General features: G+C 43.6%; 1 protein-coding gene across 1 annotated transcript in view; it reads left to right on the plus strand.

The window, feature by feature from the left end:
* The first annotated feature begins 6,287 nt into the window (after positions 1-6,287).
* Positions 6,288-15,273, plus strand: part of GRIP2 (glutamate receptor interacting protein 2) — a 135,106-nt gene continuing 126,120 nt past the window's right edge. Inside the window, exon 1 of the mRNA XM_066326629.1 lies at positions 6,288-6,438. Coding sequence (XP_066182726.1) covers positions 6,288-6,438 — 151 coding nt within the window. The remainder of the gene's footprint in view (positions 6,439-15,273) is intronic.

Below are 15,273 nucleotides of genomic sequence, written 5' to 3' on the forward strand. Positions count from 1 at the left end.
GAGTCCCACATCTCAGAATCAAACTCCTTGTCCTCTTTCTGCATGACACCCTCAGGCTGATTTCAGACTGGCAGGGCAGCTTCCAGTTTCATTCCGCCAATGTTTCTCCAGCCATCCTGTCTTAAAAGCCATGTGTGTAACTTGTCTCTGCTTGCTCTAAGTTACCTCTCTCAGCACTATTTTTTCTTTCTAGTCCTTTACTTACGAGCCTTCACATAAAAGAAGAAGTTTGGACCCTTGTGTTTTTCTGCTTCTGTGAGATCATCCTCCACTTAGAAACCATGGTTACAGGGTCAGTCCCTTTAGACTTGGATACTACTGAGCCACCTATGACACTTCATGCTCCTGAAAAACTTCATGTTTCTCTGAGCTTACTTTCTTTGTCAGCTGTCTGCCAGCCTGCATTTGGCACAGGATCAGAGTTGTCACCTTTCCAGATTTCTTTGCCAAACCTAAATAAAATTTCAGAGTGGCTATAACATGGGAGTGCTGAGAAACAGTCCCTGAAAGCACCAATTGTGCAGCACTCAAACTTTCACAAAACAGAACCCAGAGTTTTGCCTTAATGATTCTATGTTGGTCTCTCCACTTTCCCTTCCAGTAGAAAAGTGTCAACTACATGTTCTTGGGCTTGGCTGCAGCATATATTTGGGTGTCTGCAAGTGCCAGGGATGTCAGTCACCAAACATCACCAAATGTGTCACCCCACTTTTCCAGGCTTCTGGCTTTCACCCTACCTAGTGAGGCTTACTATTTAATTGGTGCTGCTATGATCACACAGCAACATTTGGAGGCCAGAAGGGCACTGAAGGTGCTGGAATAGCTCATGAGCTACTATCAAACAAGTGAGGGAAATTAAAGTAATTGCAGAAAAGGACCTGGAAAAGAAAATGTGTGAGTCAGATAAACTTGTATTTTACTCAGGGATTTTAAATAATTTCCCCATGATTAATGGCCATAGTCTGTTCCTTGTTCCCAGTATTGTTACACTGAAAATACCACGGTCACTGTCAAGCACTGAAATTTATTTATGTGGTTGGTGTGGGTTTTGTTGTCTCTACAGCAATTACAGATCTTTATTCTTTTACAGGTATTTTTAGACAGCTAGTGTTTTCCTGCCCCAGAAAAATAAACAAACAATAAGCCAAATATTAACCCGAGACTTTTAAAATTGTGAAGATTTTAAAAACCATCTGAGCCGTTTTTCTTTGGCAGTTTTTATTCTGAGACCACATTCCCTTGAAATAAGCATTAGCTTAGTATGAGTGGTTGGAAGTAGCTGGGTAAGTCTTTAATTGCTTTGCCAGGCCTGTACTCTTTCATTTATTGAAGATTTTGAAATCCCCAACTTTAATTTCTGTAGCTGCAGTTAAGCTGGTAAGATGCTGCACACAGGTGGCAAACCTCCAACATTATCCTCTTTCTCTTTTGCCTCGATTTATTGTCATGTTTATTATTTTGTAATAAAGCCAAAAGCCCCAAATAATTCACTTGAAATACAGCAGTTGCAAGACACCAAGCTGTTGTCTTCTCAAAAACTTTTCATGGTCTTGGAAAACAGTGAAGGGAAGGAAATGGCAGAGGATCAGCAGAAACTTGCAGAGGGGGTCAGTGCCACTGATTGGTGTTAAAGCAGGTGAAGACTTCATGACATAAAGCCTAACAGCAATGCTGCATGACGTGATTAATAACTTCAGCACGTTGTGCTGTCTCCAGCCTCCCAGAAATATGTAGTAGGGAAGGATCAGGTAAGGGCTCACCTGTGAAATTGTAGTTGGAGCAGGATGCATTTCCTTGTTCGGAGGCGTTTGCTCGGGGTCGAACAAGGACGTGGTGTGTCTGTGGTGTCTGTGCTGCAGCAGACCCGTGTATTCTGTGATTTTCTGGAATCATGGCAGTGATGGCTTTGAGAACCCAGTGCCAAGCACCATCTCTGGAGAACAGTGCCTTCAGTTTTCCCTGAGGGTTGCCTACCAAAACACAGCCCATGGGCTGGGTGGCTTAAATCTGTCAGATCTGTCAGCTGTGACTTAGGTGGCCCAGCACAGGCAATAGGACTGTGTTTTTGCATCCCTTGCTCCTTGGGGTCTCCCTGCTGAAAACCTCTCTCCCTTTTGTGTTTGTGGCACATGCACCATATATATGCTTTATAAAAGTTCAAGGCAATCTTATTGGCTTCCTCCTGTTTGAAATCATGTGGCATGTCCCAGTGCTGAGAAATACTGACTACTACTGCTGGTTAGGGAGCAGCTCTTCCTCGGGGCACAGAATGGCTCTACAGTCAGGGGGGGATTAGACAGCAGCAGGAAGAAGAGGAGGATCGCCCAGGAGGAAGGGCAGCAGGAGGCTGTTCTCGGTCATGTTGGGAAGAGGCAGCTGCCATGTGCTGCTGACTCACATAATGACCCTTGTGCTGGTGCTGTTCCCTATCATTTAACACAAAAATAAAACTGCTAAATTGAGACTGATTTGAAACACGCGTGGTTTGCTTTGGAAGACATTTAATGGCAGCTATACTTTAACTGTAGGACTCTGATTGCAAAAGGAGTGGTAAGTAAATAGTTTACGTTAACTTAGCAACATTATTCAGTTATTGTTGAATTTTCCTAAATTCTACGCAAATCGTGGCTCAAATCAAACAGCTTCAGATGATTTGTGAGAAGCAATAGGTGAAACTAAGTGGGAGTAGGACATGAAAAGAGTGTGTGATTACCTGAATGGAAATGAAAGTGTTCCCAGTACTCACAGTAGTTAGTGAGATGCTTTGAAGGTTTTTTCACCTCTTAAATCCTTAGTGCTTTGAAGCAGCGATTTTGGCCTTCAAATGACTACAGCAACTTGCTGCCCTGACAGTGGAATAAATTTTGAAAGCAGTGTGAGTGCAATCTACAGGATTAACAGCCAGGCCATAAAGCAGAAATCTTTACAAAACACAGAGATTTTGTGATTACTTAATCCTGAAAAAGCAGCCTACAAGACCAGGGTGGTTCATGGTGGCTTGTTGCCTTTTATATAGGCAGGTGGGAAAATACAGACTGGGCTGATGCAGGGAGCATCTGCAGCCACAGGAGACATGCAAAAGCTGTATCTTTGGACCCTGAGAGCCCATCTCAGCAAAATCTTTTGCATTGCTCCATGCTGTCTTGCATTCCTGCTGCTCACTGTACTGCTGCAGCTCTCTAAAATATTAATGAGATGAGAAGGATATTGCCCTCAGATGACCCCCTATAGCATCGCCTGCTGGACTGAGAGTCCCAAACCCATGTGTTTTGCTTTTATAGAAGGAGTAATGGTGACTCAGTATGGATGACAACTTGAATTGGTTATGTCAGTTCTAACTAATGACACTGAAGCCCAATAAAGTGACTCTTAGATTGGTTTTGTATTATTAGTCTCATTATTAATTATGGAGACATGACAGCAGCATTAGTGCTAGTATTAACCATCAAAATAAAACAGAATTGTACTCATAAATCTCACTGATTAGGAGTACGTGAAGGATTACTGCCATTCTCTAAAGGAAAGAGAGGAAAAGGAGTGAATCTGGAGTAGGAGTGAGATGGAGGTGGAAGAAAATTTAGGGAAGGATAGCAATATGCTGAAGATTATTCCAAGAAAGAGCCTGAGCAAAGGTGACTAGGGCTAAAGTCTGTGGCTGCCTGGGTGGACGAGGTTGGATTTTCCTGCTTGTTAGCAAGAAATATGGACCCCATTGCCCTTGAGCCTGGCTACCTATCTAGTGCTCCCCACTTCCCTTTGGGACTCTGCTGCCAGCTTGATATCCAATCGGGAAACCACTGCAAAAGGTTTCTCCATTGTATGAGGCTGGGCCAGAACCCTGCCCCATCTCCCAGGAAGTGTGTGGGAGCCTCAATGCCTGGGAAGAGCAGGCAGACCTCAAATGGTGGAGACTGATGCAAACTGGGACAGGCTCTTGCTGGGAGCAGGCTCTGATTTGGATGCTGCCTGTGGGCAGGAGGAAAGGGAAGCAGGCACATCCATAGAGCCCTGGAGGGGAGGTAGGAAGATCTCAGCTCAGCAGAAGAGCTGCCTTTGCTCCTGCATCGTGAGCCAACTCTGACAGTGGTGAACTGCTGAGAGGAGGCAGTGCAAATTATCTCCTGCCCTGGAGAAAGGTGGCAGAAGAAGATTTATGCCTCAGAGTGATGCATGGGAACAGCACAATTTCCTGGGGTGGTCCAATTTATACAATGCTGCTTTCTGGAGACATGACTCATTAAAACCTGGGCTTTAATGAGCTGAGAAGCATCTGCCAGACCTTGCACTTGGGATCTGCTCTGTGGCACTGCTGATGTGGCCATGTCTGGGTGCTGAGAGGTCAGACCTCGAAGGGTTACCCAAAGCTGGCAGTGGCTGTGGCTGGTGACCATGCTCTGCCCTGTGCTGGCCTTTGCAGGGTGTGAGCTGCATCTTGCTCAGCAGTGAGAGTGATGGCCCTATTTATAATGCCTTAAATGGAGTGCATGATAATTTAATTTGTACATCCATTAATACTATCTACTGGAGGGTTTGTATTTAATTATATCACTCTAAATGGAGTTTTAGGTATATTAACAGGCTCTCAGTCCTGCTGCCAGGCACAGCCATGTCCAATCCCTGTACATGGTTGCTTGGAGAAGGTCAATTCCATTCCACTAACCCCACTGGCCTGGTTGGGGAGGGTTGTTCCAAGTTGGCAGTCACTGCCCAAAAACCATCATTCCTCCCTGAAGTGGCCAAGAGACAATCATGACATTTCTTTGGCATCATTGTGGGATGATATTGACTCTCTGCAGGGCAGAGAAAAGGGAAACTTTGGGCCAGGAGCTACCTCAGTTCCCCAAATTTTCCAAGGCAAGTTTTTCCTGCAGCCAAAAATAATTTTGTAGGTTGGCTGAGGATTGACCTGACTATAGGGAACTGATAATGTACATTTGCTATGGTTTCTTTTTGGTATAAATGTGTTAATAAACATCTGTCAGGTCACGTCTCATGGTCTGGTTTAAATCTGAGAAGCCAGCAGTAAAGGTATGTGTTTGTCACAGAATCATAGAATGGTTTGGGTTGGAAGGGACCTGAAAGAACATCTGGTTCAGACCCACTCTGCCATGGGTAAAGATGCCACTTGTTATATTTGGTTGCTCAGGGCCCCACTCATCCTGTCACCCAGCTGACTCCCAGGCAGTGATTCCCAAGCACATGGGGTTGTTTTCCAGCCTCCTGACTCTCAAAACTGTAATTTACAAACAAAATGAGTCTTTACAAACAAAAGGGAATGCTCTTCTTACTGCCCATCCATACCTTGGTTTGCAGTGCTAGGATGAGAGCAGTGCAAAGGACTCTGAACTCTGTCTTTGGAGACTGCCATGGACAGGAGATCATGTTGAGTTTCCCACACAGGGTTCTTGCATTTTTCCCAATGGTTTGATGGTGTATGAGAGCAGCTGTGGCCCTTGGTGGATACTACAGGCTGCATGTTGTTATCCATTAAAGTCTTCACAAAAATACCAGAGAGTCGTGTAGAAGCATTCAAAGGCTCTAAATTGTTTGGAAAGTTTAGAGAGCCTCAGTTTTTGAAACATGAAGAGAAGCTATTTTCAGGGACGTGTTCATTGGTTCTGCTAAAAATGTCTTGACCAGCTACTTCACCTTGCATTGCCTCAGTGTCTGCAGGAAACTGGAAAAATTATTTGTGTTTTTCCAAAGATTCTGGTGAGAAAGTGCTGAAAGATGAGCAATTGTGTGAGCACAGGAAATTCAAGGTTCTTTCCTACAAGCTTGCAGAGTTATTTAGCATTTCTCATAGATGCAGATATTATTTGCTGTCTGTGTTAGCTATTTCTAGTCTTTGAAAAGAAGCCAGAATTCTTTAAGAGTCACTGCTTTTTCTGAGCTGATGCTGGCTCTTTTGCCTGAGGAGTATTTGAAATCTGCCAGAATGCATGTATTGTCAAAAACAGAAATTGAAAACCCTATACAGGATCTGCTGCCCCTGTGAGTTATGAGCTTTCTCAAGTCGTCAGGGAGAAGAAATGCCTGCTCCTGTTGTCTGTAAGAACTGTGGATGGACAGAGGCGAAAGAAATCCCTCTCCCTCCTCCCCCCTCTCCCATCACCACCTAAAACTCTCTCTTTGGGTGGAAAGAAGCTTTTGAAACACACACATACACACAAGCTCTTTCCCAGTGACCTGCCTACTTCTAGCTGTCCCTCCTTCCTTGGGAGCTGGGGCTGCTGAGACACCGGAATTGTGGAGATCCCGTCCCCTCTCTGCAGCCTTGAGACCAAATGAATAAAGTGAACAAGGTTTTGAAGATCCTTAAGAAGTCATCGAGGAGAAGGAAGAGATGGAGAGAGGAGCTGAGGGTGGAGGAGGAAGGGGAGAGCCAGGAACTCTGTGACCCAGGTGGTTTGTGCCACCTGCACCTCTGTACTGCTGGTAAGGAAACAGGAATGTTCCTGCTCACCTTGGGACAATGTGTCCATTTTATATCCATTGCTTATGCCTGACAGGAGAGCTTCCTACAGCCAGATACTGCTGTTCTGCATTTTGGGAAAAATATTGGTGGGAGCAGTGGTAAAGGCAGGGAACTGAAACTCCTAGGTTTCCTTTTATAAACCTTCCCTTGCTGGCGTGGGTGGCATTTTGCACATTTGTGAAGTGGGGAGAGAAGGGAATATTCCTTCTGGAAGAATGGTGCTCCTGAAAACGTAGGGAGAATGTGTAGCTCATTGAGAATTTTGCTCGATATATGTGGTTGCATTTTCAGATATTCAAGCCTGAATGTTTATTCTGTGTATTTGTGCAACAGAAAAGCAATGGGAAATGGATGAATTTAGGTTGCTCTTTTTCTGAGGGATGTTTTTGTCCACCAAAGTTGGTCTGGACCTAAGTCTATTATATCCACCCTTACCTTCCAAGCAAATGATGCTGTGGCTGTAATATTGAAAATGATTCTGTGTTTTGTCTCTCTATAAAACAGTAAAACAAAAGATGCCGAGAACATGAAAAAGGGTCATTTAGAGCATTCACTGCCATGTCCACAGAACATTTGAACTTTCTGCTGAGGGCTGTGACCCAACAGAAGAAAATGTGTAGGACTGTGCACTTGGCCATCAGACTCAGCTTCCTTCCTTTTACATTGCCTGTGTCCAAGGGGCATGAAGCCCTTATGAAACCACACTTAGGAAGAAGCCACACTCAGGCTCAATGTAGGTCAGCGCTCTTCTTGCCATCACATTTGGCAGTTTGTTTGCAGTAGTATTGTTGTAGCTTTTAAACATTTTACAGACTCATTCTTTTTCTTTCTTATGCACCTAGTTCTGTTGAGCTGCTTTTCTGACCCTGTCCTGGAGCATCTGATGGTCCCATTCTTGCAAGACCTTGGGCAGCTTCCTTTACAACAGGAGACCTGGGGCACAGAGATGTTACTGGACTTGCCCAGGGTTACACAGACTGGGGTAAGGGTGGGCACTGGCCTCTGAGCTTGAGGCCTGAGAAAGTGTTATGATGAGCCACGCTGGTGACTGTCCTGCTCTTGGCTTCAGCTTCCAGATGCCCAGACTTTGACCTCTCTTACCTCCATAGGTAGTTCAAGAGTCTGAGATCATTTCTGCCACCATTTTTTTTTCAGTGAAATATAGTCAAATAATTTTTCTTGAAGTTTTGGTTATATTTCGTACCTTATCTTTAGTAAGAAACTCCTCAACAGAGTTGAAATTAAAAAGGAAATTAGAAAGGAAATTAAAACCTGAACACATTCAGGTATCAGAATGTGAGGAGGCAGTGGAAAACATTACCCAGTTTTGACAGTTTGACAGTTATTTCTATTGTTAACCCTGTGTGTATTTTACTTTTTTCTTTTCAATAGGAAGTTGTCACTGAGAAGGTTCACCCCCAGCCCTGAGCTTCTCAGCTTGGGAATGTGGTCCCATCATGGCTGAATTTTATATTCAGTCCACTTCCTTCTAACCATCTCATCTAGTGAGCCCTACGGTGTTGACCCAAGAGATGGAATGCTTTGGTTATTTTTTATTTTTTTGGTTTCTCTTTCGATAAAAAGAACAACACAGATCTTTTGAAACTGTAGTTAATGCCAAGCTCTGTGGGCAATAGTAGTTAGATAGCCTGAGTCCATCTCAGCTGGGTGTACACTGTGGACTTCTCCCTCTAAGCCATGGATTCAGGCTGCTTAGCAGGGAAAGGAGGAGAACTGGTGCTTCTTGACCCAAAGCATCATAAATAAATGCGTGATGAATTCTCTGGAAAGCCTGTTCCTCTCTGTTGATTGTAAGGGAAGTAGAACTGAAGGCTAAAATGTCACTTGTGGGCTGAATTTTATATGGCTTGTAGGGGGTTTGGGACATGAATGTGTGACTGTCTAAGAACTTTTTGCCTTTATTGCCTGTATATGCTTTAGGTGAATAAATAATAGTGGGTTAATGCACTTCTGCCATCCGAGCAACAGTGATAGACATGGATCGACAGAAAAAAAAATAAAAAAAGAAAAGCAAATGGGGAGAAAAATAGTGCATTCCTGCAGTTGGGGTCTGTGCTGGCAGTTATTCCAGCCAGTTATATCTCCACAATAAAATGTAAATGAATGCAATCATTTATTCTGGAGCCTGGAGGCCTAGTGGTACGAAAAGATAAGCGAGCATTTTCCATTGTTTATTTGGTGGGGGTGGCTCTCTGTGTGTGCTACTAGCTCTCTGATACCTTGGCAGCATCTAAATGCTGCCTTTATTATTAAAAACACATATATGGGAGTCTAATATCTGAAACGGATTAGAGTGGTGTTTACAGAAGCGTTAGCCAGCCCCCACTCCCTGCAGGCTCTCAGCATTCCTGTTCCTTCTGCAGGAGCAGTGCACCGGGAGCAGGAATGCCAGCAGCTGGCTGAGGACTGGGAGAAGCAGAGGCACAAGGCAGGGAGGGATGGGTCTGTAACGTGTGGCTGTCACTGGTCAGAGGGATGGGCATGCTTTGGAGTCACTGTCTCTGGGAGTCTCCAGTGAGCTGGTTCTCCGGAGGCTGAGGAGGGGGAACAAAGGCAGGGTGGAGAACAATAGGACACGACAGTGGCATTGGGATAATCTCTGATCCTATTTAGGCATATTTAATTGGCCTGTCAGTTTTTCACATCTCATGCATTTTCATAAGGATTCTCCTCTGCCTCTTGTTTTATCTTCTCGTAGCTCCTTGGATTTCCCTGCAGACAGTCTCTCTGGATTTCTTTGTTTTCTGTCCCCCCCCTTTCCCATTGCAAAGCAGCACCGAGGTGCCTGGCTTTGTGGCGTCTAAGCAGAAAGACAGATTCAGCAAAGAAGCTGATTGGGAAAGTCTCATGTTATTCTCAACAAAGAGAGAAATTTGGTATGGGAGGGGTGTGATTGTCAGTGACCTAAACGTGTGCTATCACAGCTCTTTTTGCACTGGTCTAAGGCTCTGAATATAAACCTACATTTTAATCATGTGTAATGCTATGGGGAATTAATATTTTTTCCCCTCTGGTCCCTCTGAAAGCGAAGATACATTTATTCTTATGATTTTTCACCCAGTACTAGCTGCCTTAAAAAATACAGAGCTGCTGAACTTCTGGGTTATATAAATTGATTCAAAGTGATGTTGCTCAGCCTTTCAGATCATCTCTGTTAAACTCCTACCCTTTCATTCCAAAGTGATGCCAGGCCTAGTTGCTTCATCCTCCCAAAAGAAATCCCCCAGGCACATGATTTAAACCAAGCCATCCTTGTAAAGTCACTGGCCGAGCTTGCCAGAATTTCTAGTGTATTTCTTGTGGCTTTGAAGTTCACGAGTACTGGGGCTTGGAGTGACATGAGGACCCACAGAGGGGCAGCCCCAGCAGGCAAAGGAGATCAGAAGCAGCAGTGATCTCTGACGGGCTGGTCTTGTCCCACCTGATCCCTGGGGTGAAGACAAACATCTTCAGAGTGATGCCTTTCAGCGTGGTTCCTCTTCAGAAGGGGACTGCACCAACAAGAGAGTTCCAAACTGTCAGGCTGTCCAAAGGGTTTGTGTGCTTTAGAAAATCAAGGGGCAGAACTCATGAGAAGGGTATCCCACACCCTCAGCAGGGGAGGAGACGGGAAGAGCTGCAGCTGGCCGGGGATGGGCATCTCCTACTTTGGAAAAGGCCCCTGTACCTCATGTCTGCAGAAGTGCAGCTGCCATAAAACCCTCTGTGTCCCATCACTGGGGTGGTTTTCACAAGGCTTTTATGCATTTTGTGATGACAACTTGCTTTGTGGCAATTTATTGTCCTGCAGGATTGTCTTCTCTGTTTATATCTTGTGGGTTTCATTGTACAGCAGTAAATCATTGTAAAGCTGATAGTTTAGTTTCCAGCCATAAATTCAAATGCTGGAAAAAGAGATTTGTCTATTTCTATGCCTCTGTTCTTCGAATGTGGCTGTTCATAGAGCTCTGTGTGCCCCTAGATGTGAGGATGATGTCGAGCAAAAGCAGTGGTAACTTAAATAGTCTGAGGACCCTCTAAATAAATATTTATATGGGATTGGAAGAGGTGAAGTGATTTGGACAAGACTCTACACCAGGGAAGGTGCAGAAACAGGAAAGGAAAAGAGTTAACTTTTGGCAGAGCATTGGTGCAAGGCTGGGTCTATATGTGCTGCACTATCTGGTCAAGGTTGTATCTGGGGATGGTGCTGGAGCACTGGAAACAGCAGATGTTAAACCTCTGAAGGTCCTGGCACTGAGACCAGGAACCAAGTGTTCTGCTAGTGAGGGCAGTATTGTTGCTGGTAGAAAGGAGGAAATCCAGAGCAGTAATTAATGTGTGGCTCTGAAGAAGTCAGGGTTAATAGCATCGAGGCTGGGATATTTGTAGATAAAGGCAAAGGATCCTGAGAAAGCCACAGGCTGGAGACCCTAATAATCCTCTCTCTGCCGGTGCCTTGCAGTGGTGAGAGAACTGTAAATGAAGCAGTTATTAGCAGCTCTGCTCATATCACAAGATATAAACTGGTCTGTTGAGCAAGGGAGGGTTGCCCTTTTTTAACCTTTCAAAGTGATTTCCCTTGTGGAGACCAGCAGAAAGAGAAAGCTGTGCTCTCTGACTGGAGTCGGGTGCCCTTTCAAAGCCCCAGCAGCTCCAATCTCCCTCTTTGCTAAGGGCATTGTGGGGCTGCATTATTTATAAATCCTCCTGGGCACCCCATGTCCTGCAGTGCCCATGGAAAGGGAATTGCTGGCATTCACTGGAGATTCAGAGGTGACTAAAAGCTAAAATGGTTATGGTCTCTCTTAACTTCCTGCAAAGACAATTGTACAGAGAAAGCTTTTGATCAAACAGATACAGTCCATTGTAGCCAAACGTAAATTTTGCTGAGAAAATATTCTGTTTCAACATTTTCAGCAATTAAACCCTTCCACATTTGGACTGTTTGGTGCTAGAAATTAATTAGTTGATATTCTTCTCTTTAGAATGAAGACAAATGTTTTTATGTCTTTGCTGAAGGCTAATATTTGCAAAAAGAAAAAGAAAAGTGGACGAGTTCCTTAAATCTCTTTAATCTTGTTCTGATAAATATACTTTCTTACTGCTAAGCATTCTTTGAATTTGTGTGCCTTTTTCTTACATTTCATATAATGCGAAGTTCTAGAGCGTGGGTAAATAAGAGCTGCAGATTTCGGCTTTCAGAGGACTGGAGTGATCAGATTCCATCCAGTCCTTCCATCTCGGGATCAACTGTAATAAACACCAGGGAAATGAATGAAAATGTCTGATGAGACAGATCCTTTTCTTCTTCAAGAGCAAGTACATAAATATTCAAATGATGAGAGGTGGCATTCACACCTTGCTTGCTTATAAAGTAGTTGCAGAAGCTGTGTAGTTCAGTCCTTTTTGCAGGCAGATCTTGAATTTGTCTGCAGATGAGACAAGCACAGGTGAGCCTGGAGGCCAACGGCTGGATTTTCTAGGGAAGCAGAGACACATACTGAATTAGCATCTCAAAACACTCTGCAGCACTCGCTTTGGCAGGTTTTCTGCAGTTGAAAAATAAAAATAAATAAGCAAAGCCAGGCAGCATAAGAGTTTTAGAAATATCCAGGCACCATTTTTCCCCTATCCCCCTGAAACCCCACCTGTAGGATGCATCATTGCTGACATTGGAGCAAAGTGTTTTCACCTCATTCACCTGATGATGGGATCAACCCATTAATAAGGAAATGCAAATAGAGAGTGAGGGTTTCAGGCTCCCAGATGATAAAATGAAGCTTTGACATTGTTATTAGACATCAACAAAAAATATAAGGCATCGACCGAATCACAGCCTTTGTGAAGGGCTGTGTTTGGCACTGCTGGTTACAGAAATCAATTTGGCAATTCTGAGAGGGGGGAAATGTAGTCTAGGGGGTAGGAAAGCACTTCAGAAGTAGGAATAAAAAATTCAGTCTGAAGTCAGTAAACATGGGAGGTGGAGTTTTTAAAGTCTCCCTTTAAGGACAAAAGTAATATTTCACTTAACAGGAAGTACAAAATTGCTGGTGAGTGCTTCTCAAAGTATTGTCTGTCGGCCAGATACAATCCATTATTAATTATGCCATCATGGTGATAATTGTTACAATTTAGACACTTCCCAAACAAATGTCTAGTTAATTAACAGTGCAGTCAGTTCTTGGAAAAGTGAGCATTGGGTCACCTCTGTGATGCTGCAGCCCCGGGTGTGATAACCACATGGGCTAGTAAATCTGCACCTATCAAATGGGGTGAGAAATTCAAGCCTGTGGGAACAGAAAAATGCTTAAAAGAGGTAAACTTAATGATGAATTTTTAGATGGATATATGGATTTACTTAGGGCCTACTCTCCTGTCGGCTTCCAGTCTACTGGCTAGGCCACCAATGGGCAAGTTTTCTGCCAGACTCAATGGGGACAGCTGTTTGGCAGATGAAAAAACAATGCCAGTTATGTGTGGCAGTGGATTTGGTCATGAGATTTGATGGTGGACAAGGATAATTCGGCTTGATGTCCTGTGAAAACACAGGCCAAGTCCTTCAGCCATGTATCCCTGGCAACTTGGACAAGACCAAGGCAAACCAGGTTGTTTATTGGTAGGCAGACATCCGGTTTTGATTTAAGGAAACCAGAATGCAGATAATCTGCTGTTGCTTTCATTAATTTGATCTTGTGAGTAAAACATCCTTATTGGTATTATTTTGTAAAAGCATCTGTCTATAACAGTTTACAATAATGATAATTGTAGTTCTCTTGGCCCATTCTTTCTTTACCTCTTCTAAAACCCTACTCGGTGTGATATGGGAACATCTGCACACTGTAGGCCAAACGAACCCCCAAATGAGGTTCCTATAAGCAAACATAATATTGGTGCAGTGTGTTTAATGAGAATAATAAAATTCAATTTAATGAGTCCTTAAAGCCTCTTGAACATTCTGCTATTGATTAATAATTAACTTGAACCTTCCAATATTTTGCTTAAAAACAAAGTAGTTTTTTTTACTGGGTGCTAAATATTAGTAACAGCAAGTCTACCAACACAAATGTGCTATTTTGAAAGGTACAGATACATCCTAGCATGAGCAGTACTGATTCTGCATGGTTATTTAATTTTTCCCTATATGAAACATCTAAAATGAGGCTGTTTTAATTTCAAAGCTAAGCTGCGGGTTGCAGTGACCGCAGATTTCCTACCACCCTTTCTGGGGCTGCTGGTGCCCTGTAAGTAACAGATTTGTGTGTTATCTTTAACTGTGTTCACAGTAAAGGACTGCAGCTGGCATTTAAACTGGGGCACAAGAACCTGCTTAAAAGGGAGAGGCCTTTTGGCCTTCCTCTTACTAACTCATCTGGGCTGTTCCTGGCTAATTGCTTCATTAGCACAACAACAATGTAAAATAGAGTGAGAAGACTGTTGGGAGTACATACATGAAGGCAGAGCATGACCCCTGTCTAGGGAGGCATCTGCAGTCAGCATTTGCAAGAGCCTTTCATTCTCCCAAGTCAATTGGCAGTCAGAGCGAGTGGCAGCACAGCACACGGAGATAAGACTATTTTAATTTCTTGCTTCAGGAGACTCAGCTGCCTCCTTGGAAAAACTGATGCCTTGTCCATGGATTCACAGACTGAACAAACATACTGTGTCATTTAATTATTAAAGGATGGCTTCAGCATTTTCTGGCAAAATAAACTGTGGTCTTAGGCTGAATCCTGGCAACAGTGTTCCACCTGCAGGACCACTCTTACTCTGGGCAATAGGCAGGACCACTTTGCTCACTGCTCTTTGGGGTGATACAGCTCTGCTAACCCCATTTCCAAATATCAGCTGATAAAACAGTGGTGGTAGGAAGAGATGTCTACAATTACACTGATATGCCTTAAGCTGGAATGTCAAGAAAGGAACATGGAGGTAAATGCTTAAAGTAGTCATCCTCTTAGCTCTGGGACATAATTCAAATGCCATTCACCCACTTCAGTTGCAGAAATATGCGCGAAAACTTCTGTGTGTTCAGCCTTCCTGCTAATATGGGGTGTGACCTATGGAGAGGAAAAATGGGAAGACGTTGTCAGCACGTGATTCCACACCACTGCATTGCTGGTCTCAGCAAATGCAGTGGTGAGAACAAAGAATTTCTCCAAAGAGCCTCTTGCTGGTTTCTTGCAGCTGGTGCTACAGAGAGTTGGGGGTCTGGAGAAGTTCTTATTCAGGAGAAATAATTGCATTTAGCAGAAAGCTAAACATGGCATTTCCAGCGAAGTGTCCTTTTGCTGAGTTTGTAAAAAGTTGCACAGGATGTTAAGAATGTGTGTCAGAAAAGGTGCTCATAGATGCAGAAAATAAGAACTTTCAAAATATCAAAGGTGAGTGTTAATGACTGAAGCCTATTTGTCTTTTTTGCTGAGCACAGTTTATGACAGACTGTCACCTGCAGAAGTTATTGTCAGGGTAATTAAACCTTATAGTGCCACATGACACATCCCACCCCACATTTACTCTGTTGGAGGCCGTGGCATTGCACAGGGAAAGCTGTAGCCATGCTAATCAGGATCAGGCAAAGTACTTGTCAAGCATAATTTAGACCATTTCCTTTTGGGAATTGTCTACTAATGAGCGTGGTTCCAATGAAATTATTCATTGTTCATGCTGTCACAGGATCATTTATTAAGGGTAATCAGTTCAAGCAGTACAGGTGTCAATGTGGGCAGAACATCTTCCACGCATCTGTTATTGACAGTGTCAATGTATGAGGAGAAGCCACTTCAGTTTGGCTT

This window comes from Sylvia atricapilla, chromosome 11, assembly GCF_009819655.1.
Source record: "Sylvia atricapilla isolate bSylAtr1 chromosome 11, bSylAtr1.pri, whole genome shotgun sequence".
Taxonomy (NCBI): domain Eukaryota; kingdom Metazoa; phylum Chordata; class Aves; order Passeriformes; family Sylviidae; genus Sylvia; species Sylvia atricapilla.